The following is a 13,345-nucleotide window of genomic DNA, read 5'->3' on the forward strand; positions in this document are numbered from 1 at the left end:
AAAAAGTAGTTAATATTGACTTTGCCTAGGCTTAAAAAAAGGTAAATCAAAAATGATAAAAAATATTTTGCCAGCACGATTATTATTTTCTTGTTTTAGTTTAACATTACTTTTTTTGGTACTTCTGTTGTAAATATGGACTTTGTGGATTTTGGTCACGAACCTTTGGCATCGTGAACTGCTCGTTGTAAAATGACTTTTGATTGAAAGTTGCAAACGCGAGTTCGGGGATTGTGTCCAGGCATCCAAGTCGACCAGATTGATGGGTGAAAGATGGAAAGATGGGCTTTTCGCTGCTTCCCAGAGTTCGGCAATCAAAGTCAAAAATGCCTCACAATTGGCAAGTAATCGAGAGGACGAGTTCGAGGACGGGGAGTGTGTGCCGTGCCCCAGAAAGCGTTGGCATCGCTTTCAGTTTTTCGTCGGTGTGTACAAATTTCTAATTTCATTAAAATTTGTTCAAAGGGCTGACATCGAGGGGCGTTTGTTGGCTGGATGGCCGGGCGAATGCTGGAGTCCCAGACGTTGACAGACACAAATCGACACAATAGACGTCAAACGCAGGCGGATGGATGGGCGTAACACTGCGGATTTGCGGGAGGGGCAGCTTTGGCAATCAAAGAGCGCCGATCAAAGTAGAAAATCGATTTTAATTGCAATCTAGGCGCAAAGCCTCGTCGCTCGATTAGCGGTCAAGTGGGCGAGTGTTCGACGGGCCAGTGCAAATTAACGGGGCGTGGCATGTTGGGCCTTGGTCCACTGTATGCTTTTCATTTTCTATTTTTTTCCCGCTTAAAACATACAGCTCTTTTTGTAAAACTAGCGATTATTTTTGATTAAGGACCCTTAGCTTAAATACCCACTTTTAAAATTATAAAAAAATAAAATTTATATTTAAATGAAGATATTAACATTAATGGTCACAAATTGAGAAAAACATTTTTTATAAACTTCTAAATTATTGAAAATATTTTTCAAAGTAGAAAAAAATATTTTGTAATGAAAAAAATAGTTCTTCAAGTGCTTAAATCGTTGTGAAAAATAATAAAAGGAATGCAAAAAATTGTATTCATTGTCTATTTATCAAACCATAATATTAAGACGATAAAATTATTTAACAGTTTTAAAAGATTGCCATGAAATTTAATGGAAAACTAAAAAGTTCGTTTTAAATTTTCATTTATTTTATATGAAAAATATAAGCCACCTTTAATAATTGTATTAAAAAAATTTGATTATCTAAACAAATCTTAAGAGAGTTCAATGACTTTTAAAAAATTGCTAAATAAATTTTAAATAAAATTATAGTTCCTTTAAATACCACTTCTTTCTAGAGATAAATATAAACCGCCATGTGAAGAATAATTATAATAATAAATATGGAAATATAAGTGGTTATATTTGTTTATGCTTTACCACCGATAACTTGCAACTCAGGGTAGTAGGTATAAAAGTTCGATACACCCATGAGATTTGTTTCAGTCCAGGTGTCAGTAAGTTTCCCTCAGTTCGACTGCCTTTCTTTCAGTCTTGCCAACAGTTCCGAAGGGAGCACAGCTAAAACGAAAAAATGCGGTGCGGTCAGTAGTAGTATTTCTAGCGAAATTCGATGACAAAGTGTCGGCGTTTTTACCAGTTTTGATAGCAAAATTATCTAGTTATAATTGAAACACTCGTTGAGTTAAACAAAATTACGATGCTGGCAAAGAGTAAATCGCTAATTTCGCATGTTCTGCAAAAGCAAGTTTCCGGTTTGCTGCAATCATCAGTGGTCACCTGTCGCCAGTTTAGTTCCGAAGGAAATTTGGATGGCTCACTCTCAGACTATCCGAACCTTTCGAAACCGAAAAAGGGTTTGAAGCCCATGGAGAAGAAGGATCGGTCCAAGGTTTACGATGCCTGCTGGCAATCGATGCGCCGCACCGAGTACAAATGCCGCTCGGATCCCGAGTTCAATATCCACTCGTTTATCGATTCCAGGAAACAGTGTTTGGCCGACTGTGCCACCGAAATGCTGGCCATGGATTTAACGCACTACAAGCCGCAGGACATGGCCAAGAGGAGGTATCCCCGCACCTGGTTCGAGTGTGTGGTCAAGAGGAGGAAGAGGAAGGCCCATTGTGTGCCCATTGCCCCACCGATGCCGCGAAGGAAGCGAAAGTCTGGGAAGAAGAAATGCCCCGAGGATCTCTGCGTCCTGGGCAAACTGGACTTGAATCTAACAGAACCGTGCAGTCTGATGAAGCCGGGGAAATGTCCGCGCTTCAAGATGCCCAACTGCTGTGTGGCCGCCCGCAATCCGCCCAAATGCCGTCGACCCTTCAGGCGATGTGGCAGCAGACGCAAGACCAAGTACCCCAGTTTCTCCGAGTGTAAGCGGGATCCCTTCCCGGATCCCAAGCCCATCGAGTGCAACTGCCTGCTCAAGCCGGCCATCTGCGACATGTGGCGGCACTATCGCCGCCGGAATGGTTAATTAGCTGTTTTCTCAATAATTCTCTGACGCCCTGAAGACGAAGGATTCCTTCATCGGTTGTCTCTGATTTTACCGAAATTACGACTAACCAAATTGTTGTGTTACAAAAGCCTACCGCATCCATAAATAACCGAGAAGCAGTTCGCTTTTTTGCAGCACTTTGGTAATTCCATTCAAAAGAAATGTATTTCGTCGTACTCGTATTAAAAAAATATAAATATTTATTGAATAAAATATAAACGAGTATTAGTAAAGGTATGATTTAAGATATTTTAATTTTTTTTAGATAAATATGAAGCTTTGATACAAATATTATAAAATATATAAACTGATTTACGACTCATTTTTCCTGGTTTTACTTCATTAACAATCATAATAAAAATACTCCTAAATCCTCGTCGTTTCCATTGCTGAGAATTATTAATTCCTCACTTGTAGGTGCCAGCTCTGAATGCTTGACATCCTTTTTGGTAGCCGGATGGCCTGACATTCTCCCAAAAAATGCAATATGCAACAGCCGAAACGCGAATCTGTAGCTGCAGATTGTCCGAAATGGCTACAATTCCCGGGAAATAACCAAATTCCATTATACAGATACAAATCAAATTGGCAAAAGGCATTGAAAGGGATCAAAAGCGAGGGTTTTTGGCTGGGAGAAGTGGGGAGAATATGCAAAAATCAAATTACCAGAACTTGAGAAATCGCAGACATCAGAGACCCATAAATCAGGAAGTAAGCGAAGGGGAGGGACTCGAATCGAATCGAATCGTACATATATATAAGAAATTGTTACCGCTAGTTAACGGTTTATTGATGCGTCGCTTTTGGCTGAATTTATTAGCCTGGTCGTTGGTCCTTTGCTTCCTCACGCAAATGCAAAATGGCCGAAACCGAATCGAACAGGAGGAAAATCGTGCAAAAGCTTTGAATTGATTTGGCTCTTTAGCGGTTTGGCCAACCCTCTACAAAAAATATTTCGCTGTCTATAACTTCAAAAAATAAAGAAAATTCTAAATAATATTTTCCAGCATTTGTAGGAATATTCAATTGAGGAATTAACTAGGAAAATTATTTTTTAAGAATTAAGTAAAATTTATTCTCCCTTAGAAAGACTATTAACTAAATTCAGAATTAACTGGAATTTTATGGATGACTTTTTACTAATAATATATTTTAAATTATATTTAGATATTCTTAAAATCTTAGAACAGTGTGGAAATTTATCCATCTTTTGTGAATTTAAAATATTTAATTTTATACAATTTAGGAGCAATAAAATCATATTTTAGGATCCTTTTTGGATGCAACTTAAAATGGAATTACACAAAAATAAACTCAACCCATCTCAGAACACTCTTCTTCTAAAATCACAAACCTTTAGGTACTGCCAGCTAAAATTTCCCAGAGTCAGGAGCAAATTCGGATATGCCAGACCCTCCTGATATGTTCGTAAGTGATCTTAAATCCACACCCATGGATAAAGAGGAGGTGGTGGTGAAGGAGGGGGGCATGTTGCACCTGCCCAGCTACGCCGATCGCTATACGGATATTCCTCGTCTCATCCGCCTGAAGTTCATAGCCCAGGTGTGTCCGCAACTGAGTGTTCCTGCCCTCGAACTGGCCATCAATCACGTGAAGACCACCTACAATGTCAAGTTGTACGACGAGCTGTATAAAACGCTGTGTGTTGAGGTGAGCAGAAAGTCCCTGAAGCAGATCGATGAGAATGGAGAGTCGTCCAACGAGGCAAGTACCTCGAGTGGCAGGGGAAGAATGGCGGTGCCCTACGATTCCTACTGGGTGGAGGACAACACCATGGAGGCCACTCTAATGCTGCAGGAACTGGATGCTGAATTAAATTTCAAGAAATCAAATTCAGGCAGCGCCTATGTGCGCAGGATCCTCGAGGAGATCGGTGATCATTACGAGAAGAGCGGCAATCTGCAGATGGCGGTCAAGTTTTACGCTCGAGTGAGGTCCTACTGTACCAGCAGCGAGAATGTGATCAATATGTTCCGCAACCTGATAAGGGTTTCCATTTACATGGAGAACTGGTGGCATGTCTTGACCTACATCGATGAGGCCAAGCAGTATGCCTTTGGGTTCGAGAATCTGGCTGAAGAAGTCCCAGCTCGTCTCAGTTGCGCAGCTGGTTTGGCCAACATGGGATTGAAACTCTATAAATCTGCGGCCCAGAACTTTCTAAAAACTCCCTACAAGCGATATGATTACGATAGGATCGTAGCACCTGAAGATGTCACCTTTTATGCTGGACTGTGTGCTCTGGCCACCTTCGATCGGGATAGTTTACAGCTGAGAGCTATAAACTCGGAATCGTTTCAGCCCTTTTTCCAGCTTTCACCCAAAATGTCGAATATTTTGGCCAAATTCTGCGAGGGTCAGCTTGATACTTGTGCGGCGCTACTGCGCGAAATTGAAGATCATGTTAGGTTGGATGTCTATCTGTCGCCACATGTGAACACTCTATACGAAATGATCATGGGCAGACTGCTCAAAAAAAGAGACAGGAAAACAATGACCGAATTTCTAAAAAAAAGACATAGTTCGTCATAAAGGAAATATTTATTAAACCTGAAACAGCTTCATATATTTATCGAAAATAATAAAATTCAGGTTTTAGATGTGAAAACTCAAAGTATTTAATATTTGTGCCTTTGGTTCCTAAAAACGCAATCTTTTGCCAAAAACGTATACAAATAAGTAAAAATAGTTCACAAACTGGGCTTCCTGTCACATTTTTCCTAAATCCTTCAAAAGTTTTTGTAGTAAAAGCGGCATCAGTTTCTGCAACAATATAAGCACAGCTATAACAACAAGGAATATAATTAAATTTTTCGTGTGTTCAGTAGAACGAACGAACAAACTTGAAATCTCGTCAAGAAGAAAGAATAAGGGGAAAAGGACGAAGGACGAGCGATGACGAAACGCAGCGGATAGTGAAAGGCAGTGGAATCATGAAATATTGCTCAGTTTAAGTGATTTTTATGAACTCTTCAAAAGTAGCTCACTGAAAGGCGAATAGACAGTGAAAGAAGTTGGGCCGTTTGTGCCGACATAAAGGTTCCACCGGCACGCTAACGAGCTTAAAGATGTAGCACAAAGTGTGCACTCTGAAATTGCATCCATAATGGCGCCCAACGGAGGAGTAGGTGGTATGCAATAATGCGCCTTGCACCCTCATCTCATCTCCCATCTTACGGATCCAGGTGATTTCCATTGAAAAGCCAGAGGAAAAGTCTGGGAAATTCCGTTAAGTGGCCAAAGGTCAAGAGCAGATCAGTTTTAAGGGCTCCAAGGAGCTAGTCCTTCTTACTCTTTTAGATGAAGGCCAAAAAGTATGACCAACAAATATTAATTTAAATTTGCATTACTTATATTGATTTAAAATATATTTAAGTATTAAGGAATTTAAGAAATTCCAACCCCTTCCATTTTTTATACCCTTGCAGAGGGTATTATGATTTCAGTCAGAAGTTTGCAACGCAGTGAAGGAGACGTTTCCGACCCCATAAAGTATATATATTCTTGATCAGCATCACTAGACGAGTCGATCTAGCCATGTCCGTCTGTCCGTCTGTCCGTCTGACCGTCTGTCCGTCTGTCCGTCTGTCCGTCTGTCCGTCTGTCTGTTTCTACGCAAACTAGTCTCTCAGTTTTTGAGCTATCGGGATGAAACTTTCCCAAAAGTCTTCTTTCTATTGCAGGTAGTATATATGTCGGAGCCGACCGGATCGGACAACTATATCTTATGGCTCCCATAGGAACAATCGGAAAAAAAAAACTTTAACAAATTCTAGCTTCGGTGTTTTTTGAAATATTACCTTCTACTTTTGGGAATGTTATTTTTTAAATATATCTGAATTTCGAATTAATTATTTAAAAAATCGGACTACTATATCATATAGCTGCCATAGGAACGATCGGAAAATTAATGGAAAAGTAATAGGAAATAAATTTTAGCTTCTTTGGATTTTATTGTATTATCTTCTACTCTAGGATATGACTCTTTTTAAATATTTCCGAATTTCAATTTTAATTTAATCAAAATCGGACGACTATATCATATAGCTGCCATAGGAACGATCGGAAAATTAATGGAAAAGTAATAGGAAATAAATTTTAGCTTCTTTGGATTTTATTGTATTATCTTCTACTCTAGGATATGACTCTTTTTAAATATTTCCGAATTTCAATTTTAATTTAATCAAAATCGGACGACTATATCATATAGCTGCCATAGGAACGATCGGAAAATTAATGGAAAAGTAATAGGAAATAAATTCTAGCTTCTTTGGTTTTTATTGTATTATCTTCTACTCTAGGATATGACTCTTTTTAAATATTTTCGAATTTCAATTTTAATTTGATCAAAATCGGACGACTATATCATATAGCTGCCATAGGAACGATCGGAAAATTAATGAGAAATATTAGAAAATTGAACATTTTTGCGATTTGTTAATTAATAGGAATGATCTGCAAGGGTATATAAGCTTCGGCTGGCCGAAGCTAGCTTCCTTTCTTGTTATACCCTTGCAGAGGGTATTATGATTTCAGTCAGAAGTTTGCAACGCAGTGAAGGAGACGTTTCCGACCCCATAAAGTATATATATTCTTGATCAGCATCACTAGACGAGTCGATCTAGCCATGTCCGTCTGTCCGTCTGTCCGTCTGACCGTCTGTCCGTCTGTCCGTCTGTCCGTCTGTCCGTCTGTCTGTTTCTACGCAAACTAGTCTCTCAGTTTTTGAGCTATCGGGATGAAACTTTCCCAAAAGTCTTCTTTCTATTGCAGGTAGTATATATGTCGGAGCCGACCGGATCGGACAACTATATCTTATGGCTCCCATAGGAACAATCGGAAAAAAAAAACTTTAACAAATTCTAGCTTCGGTGTTTTTTGAAATATTACCTTCTACTTTTGGGAATGTTATTTTTTAAATATATCTGAATTTCGAATTAATTATTTAAAAAATCGGACTACTATATCATATAGCTGCCATAGGAACGATCGGAAAATTAATGGAAAAGTAATAGGAAATAAATTTTAGCTTCTTTGGATTTTATTGTATTATCTTCTACTCTAGGATATGACTCTTTTTAAATATTTCCGAATTTCAATTTTAATTTAATCAAAATCGGACGACTATATCATATAGCTGCCATAGGAACGATCGGAAAATTAATGGAAAAGTAATAGGAAATAAATTTTAGCTTCTTTGGATTTTATTGTATTATCTTCTACTCTAGGATATGACTCTTTTTAAATATTTCCGAATTTCAATTTTAATTTAATCAAAATCGGACGACTATATCATATAGCTGCCATAGGAACGATCGGAAAATTAATGGAAAAGTAATAGGAAATAAATTCTAGCTTCTTTGGTTTTTATTGTATTATCTTCTACTCTAGGATATGACTCTTTTTAAATATTTTCGAATTTCAATTTTAATTTGATCAAAATCGGACGACTATATCATATAGCTGCCATAGGAACGATCGGAAAATTAATGAGAAATATTAGAAAATTGAACATTTTTGCGATTTGTTAATTAATAGGAATGATCTGCAAGGGTATATAAGCTTCGGCTGGCCGAAGCTAGCTTCCTTTCTTGTTTTTAATTTACAATACATTTGTTTAGAAACCAGACTACATTTTTGATTAGCACTCAGAAAAGTGAAAATGTTGTATTAAAAAGCTAACAAGAAATACCAATTTTCGGGGGCAGCCAGAGAGACACCTGAACTGCGAATATTATTGGAGGAAAAACGGAGGAGATTTCGCAGCAGTGGAAAACTTCAGCCAGACATTGTGTTGAGTAATTCTTTTGTAATGCGGAAGGAAGCTCAAAACAACACAGAGTGCACAGCGATTTCCGTGAAAAGTGGAAAGGCGAAAAAGGGGCGGAAAAAACTTTAAGACAAAGACATGGGCGGTGGGGAAAATTGGGTGGCCAAAAGGGGTTCGCAGATAAATTGCTGCAGTGTTTAGTTAATACTTCTGGCCGTCTTACGCCTTTCTTGGCCTTTCGTCCTCTGGTCCGCTGCTCCTGCCTCCAAATTCAGCAGGATAGCTCGAAGATTCGAGGAACAAGGAACAGCAGCTGGCTGGACAAGTTTATCTTTTGTTACATTGACTTCCGCTAAAAGATACTAAACTAGAAAACATTCTTCTCCGCCCCCCTTTCACTCCTTTTCAGTTTTATTTGCCGGCGCTTCTCACAGGTTAGCGTCAAAGTCCTGCAGGAGAAACAACGGCAGGCAGGAAAAGTTAAACAGAAATTAAAACGCAGCTGGGGCACAGTGGCCAAAAAGTGCAATTCACGACCAAACAAAATTTAACAAAAACATTTCGTTAAATAAAAATAAAATTAAAAAAAATATCTAAACATTAAATAAAATAAACTCCCCTTAATCAAGGGCTGCGGACTTGTTTATAACAAATCATAGACAGTCATATTTTGTCAATTCTAACATATTTCGAAATAATGCATTGTTGTTGCACATTTTTTTTTAAGAGCTCCAAATATTTATTCAAAAATTTAGGAAATAAATTTAAAAACCGAAGATATGGAAAATTCTAGTAAAGCGTAGGAGGTGTTCTGTGACTTGCTGTTTATAATTGATATTATCGTTCACAGTGGGCAAAAATGGCAATTTACGCCCTTAAAGTAAGAAAACATAATGAAAAATTAATATTAAAGGAAAATAAATATACAATATTTTGTAACATTAAAAAATAAATAAATAAAAATCAAGCTCTTGAAATCCACCATTTATTTTCGACAAATCGCAGGAGGCACTCAGTTAGGCATTTAATAGTTGACATTCTCATTCGATATATGATTGCCGCTACAAATTGGAATGTGGAAAATGGACTCGCCGGTAGTGGACGGTGGATCGCGTGGCCACATCCTGGCCATGGTGGTGCGGGTGTGCGCGGTGACGGCGATTACCTACTACAGTGCCAAGTGGATGCTCGGTGCCTTGGATCCGAATAGTAAGGTGCGCAAGAGGGCCAAGCAGGTGGCGGAGCAGCAGTTGCGGAAGCTCAACTCCTCGGCGGCTCAGAAGTTTCGAGCCCGCGACTTCAACGAACACGAAGTGATGATCGCCTCGCATCTGGTGACCCCCGAGGACATCGATGTCAGTTGGTCGGACATAGCCGGACTGGACGCGGTGATCCAGGAGCTGCGGGAGACGGTGGTGCTGCCGGTGCGCCATCGCGAACTCTTCCGGCGATCGCAGCTTTGGCGGGCCCCAAAAGGAGTCCTTTTGCATGGTCCTCCGGGCTGTGGCAAGACCCTGATAGCCAAGGCCATTGCCAAGGACGCCGGGATGCGCTTTATCAACCTGGATGTGGCCGTGCTAACGGATAAGTGGTATGGCGAGAGCCAAAAGCTGGCCACTGCCGTCTTTACACTGGCCCAAAAACTGCAACCCTGCATCATTTTCATCGACGAAATCGAATCGTTTTTAAGGATGCGCGGCAGTGGCGATCACGAGGCCACCGCCATGATGAAGACCCAGTTTATGCTGCAGTGGGATGGCCTGATGAGCAGTGCCAATAGCTGTGTCCTCGTCCTGGGGGCCACCAATCGACCGCAGGATCTGGACAGGGCCATCCTGCGTCGCATGCCAGCGCAATTTCATATTGGAGTGCCTCACGACTCCCAGCGACAGGCCATCCTGCAGCTGATCCTTCAGAGCGAACAGCTGAATCCTTCGGTTGACCTCAAGGAGTTGGCCCGTTTGACGCCGGGATTTTCGGGTTCCGATCTGAGGGAACTGTGTCGACATGCCTCCATGTACCGAATGCGTTTGTTTATGCGCGAAAAGCTGGGAGAGGGAAATTTGGCGAAGGAGGAGTTTCAGTGGGACTTCGAGTCGAAGGATCAGCAGGGCCTGCAGGACTGCCAGCAACTGGAGATCCACATGGATGATCTACTCAAGTCGCTGACCGCGATGAAGGTCTCCAAGTTTCAGGCGCACAACGTCTTGATTGAAAAGGATCTGGAATTGGACTGATATATATAGGTGATGCAAATTTTAATTTATGCTGAAATGGAACTTATAATAATAAAAGATGTCAGTGCTTTATCAACCTAAGGATATAAATTTGATGTTTTTCTTAATGTTTTAATAAAGAACTTTCGTTATCGGATTATTTAAATTTATTGTTCTGTAAAATATTTGAAAAAATCTCATTAAAGTCCACTGTGTAATGTGAATTATTTTAACATTTCGTGCTTATAAAATAAATTTTAAAAAACATTGTTTTAAGCGATATTATAATTATCTTATTTTTGGAATATTAAACAAATCCGATGTTTTAAAAATTCATTTACTTTTAATCCTAAAACTATACAAAGTTCATATTTCTATTATTATTTTCATCCTTTCCAATCTCTCGCCAACATTTTGTTTTTCTTAGCATTGTTATACCTTACGGGAGTATCCCTGCTTTATATCGCCTCAGCCCATCCTATCCAGCGACTAACACCCCGCACTGTCAGCCTGACCAATATTTTTCACATTTCATGGCATCATGAGTTTTTTCAGCCATGAAGAGCGGAGAGAAATGTGAAAAAAAGAGGGAAGACTGCAACCAGGAGTAGAGTATGAAAGAACAGCAGTAGCAGAAGCAGCACAGTGGCAACAAAAACTCAAAATAACAACGGCTACGACAGCAACAACAAAAAAATCTTTTATGTAAAATTGAATATTCATAAGTTGTTTCACAGAAGCGGCAGAAGCCTAACTACGGGCCTCCATCTCCGCCTCGTTTGCCTCAGTGATACCCTTGCGAATGGTCCTTTTATTTAACCAGCAAAGAACCTGATTAAAAAACGCAGTAGGTCTATTAAACTTTTTTTCTGATAAAGAAGTTGAAGTTGCCCATTGTTATATTTTTATATATATTTTTTCATTTGGTTATTTCGTTTTGCCTATAAATATTAAACAATATTAAAGTTATGCCAGATTAAAAAATATTTAAATTGGAAATTATTATTATTTTAAAGCTGCTGGCACTTTTTGTGATACATAAGAAATTAAGCGGTTATAATGGCAAGTACCATATTATTATTAATAACTTATTTTATTTTATTTATTTTTTGAGTTTACCTGGTTGTGGGTAGAGTTTTTCAGAACGAATTTTTTGTTGCACATTTATTGATTACCGAATTTTATTTAATTTTTTAACTGTAACTAACACTTTTGTGTTACGATTAAAATTTTTGTATTTATTATTTATTTTATTATTTATTTATTATTTTATTTATTTAAGGGTGTTTTAAGATATGGTCTTTGAGGCGAAGTCTTCGGTACATTTGGTTGCTGTTGTTGTTGCATTGGACGGGCAGTTGATTGTTTTTGTGTGTAGTTTTGTTTGGCTGAGTGAACCTGCAGACGCTTCCGTGCCACGCCCCCGCCTCATCACTCGCCCACGCATACATACAGACACACATACACACACACACTGGGATGCAGCGCACATGCACATGCAAAAGCTGCCGTTGTTTGCTATTTTGTCATGCAAATTGTATTTATTGCGGCCAAAAACCAACAACAACAGCAGCCGCTCAGAGATAGGGGCGGAGACAACCCCGCCACACCCCCTTGTAATTGTTTGCTATTTGTCATTGTGTGCGTGAGAGTGGGTGGTAGTGGGGGTTGGAGTGTATGTGTGCTCTATTGTAAACAAGAAAATTGACTGCCGTCGCGACGGCGGCCTGTAAACTTGGGAGCACATTTCCCAAATTTCCCAAACCTCTATGGATATAAAAAGAATTTTTTAATTTAATTTAATTTTTTTTTTTAAATTTTCTGATCTCAAAAAAATTAAAAGGAGACCTCTGCAATGGTATTCACATAATAATTATTGATTGCTTATAGCTTGATAAGGTTCCTTTGTTGATTATAATAAACAGAGAGCTGCAAGCCTTCAAACGTCAGCAGCTATGAAAGTCAATATATTCGGAATGTCAATGTTCCTGTACTAAACAAATTTCTCGATGGAGAGTGAATGTCAATGGAAACAGGATACTGGAAGTCCGTCGTCAGCCACGAGAAATGTACCCCAGCAATATCGGTAACTTAATCTCCACCTTATCGAGCAGCCAATTCTGTGCGGGAAATTGGGAAGTAAATCTATGCAACGTCGATTGCAGCAGTCCTCTGGGAGCAATAATTATGCACCAAAATACGCTGAGATTTGTCCAAATCGGCATAGCAACCACAAACCAAACATTCAATATGCCCAGTATTTACACGGACGTCCTAAGTCACATCGATTTTATCCTAAGAGCTTGGAGGTATTATGGAAAGAATCCAAGTTCCTTAACAAAAATATTTGAGTGGGGTTCAAGAGGTAAGGATCCGGATCAATTAAGGTTTTAATGATAGTTATAGAAATTAGCTTAATAGTAGTGTTTAATTTCTGGCTAAAGCGATGATGCTTCCCAGGGTAAACTGATTTAGTTGGCTAATTTGATTGTCGCTGAAATTTACGATTATAATGCGGTCGTTTTCCTCGACGGTTTTATGTAAATCACTGTAATAAAATCCCAGCCAGCTGTGCCGCCTTCACAATTGTCTGCTGGCAGGCATAATTGAGCCAAGAGAAAGTTTACGAGAAAGGATTTCAGTAACTACATCCATTTATTTATGCTCTTTCATAGTCACAGTCATAGGAAACCTCCAGCTTTCAGTCGATAAATTTTAATGAGGCCACTATGTTGAGTGATTCAAAAAACAGGAAATTGGAGAGCGTTTTACTAATTAAAATTAGCCAGGTTTAGGTAAATCGCAAATACCGAATGCTTTGATGATAATTTTGAAAATATT

At 39.0% G+C, this 13,345-nt stretch overlaps 3 protein-coding genes across 3 annotated transcripts; all 3 read left to right on the forward strand.

The window, feature by feature from the left end:
- The first annotated feature begins 1,515 nt into the window (after positions 1-1,515).
- Positions 1,516-2,734, forward strand: LOC108064208 (uncharacterized). The gene has a single exon (XM_017151614.2). It carries the CDS (start codon positions 1,697-1,699, stop codon positions 2,474-2,476), a length of 780 nt encoding a protein of 259 aa, XP_017007103.2. The 5' UTR covers positions 1,516-1,696; the 3' UTR covers positions 2,477-2,734.
- Positions 2,735-3,821: 1,087 nt separating this feature from the next.
- Positions 3,822-5,126, forward strand: CSN1a (COP9 signalosome subunit 1a). Its single transcript, XM_017151618.3, has one exon. It carries the CDS (start codon positions 3,902-3,904, stop codon positions 5,048-5,050), a length of 1,149 nt encoding a protein of 382 aa, XP_017007107.2. The 5' UTR covers positions 3,822-3,901; the 3' UTR covers positions 5,051-5,126.
- A 4,169-nt stretch (positions 5,127-9,295) lies between these two features.
- Positions 9,296-10,728, forward strand: LOC108064215 (outer mitochondrial transmembrane helix translocase). The gene has a single exon (XM_044395133.2). It carries the CDS (start codon positions 9,362-9,364, stop codon positions 10,523-10,525), a length of 1,164 nt encoding a protein of 387 aa, XP_044251068.1. The 5' UTR covers positions 9,296-9,361; the 3' UTR covers positions 10,526-10,728.
- Positions 10,729-13,345: the final 2,617 nt, after the last annotated feature.

This window comes from Drosophila takahashii, chromosome 2L, assembly GCF_030179915.1.
Source record: "Drosophila takahashii strain IR98-3 E-12201 chromosome 2L, DtakHiC1v2, whole genome shotgun sequence".
In the NCBI taxonomy this organism is placed as follows: domain Eukaryota; kingdom Metazoa; phylum Arthropoda; class Insecta; order Diptera; family Drosophilidae; genus Drosophila; species Drosophila takahashii.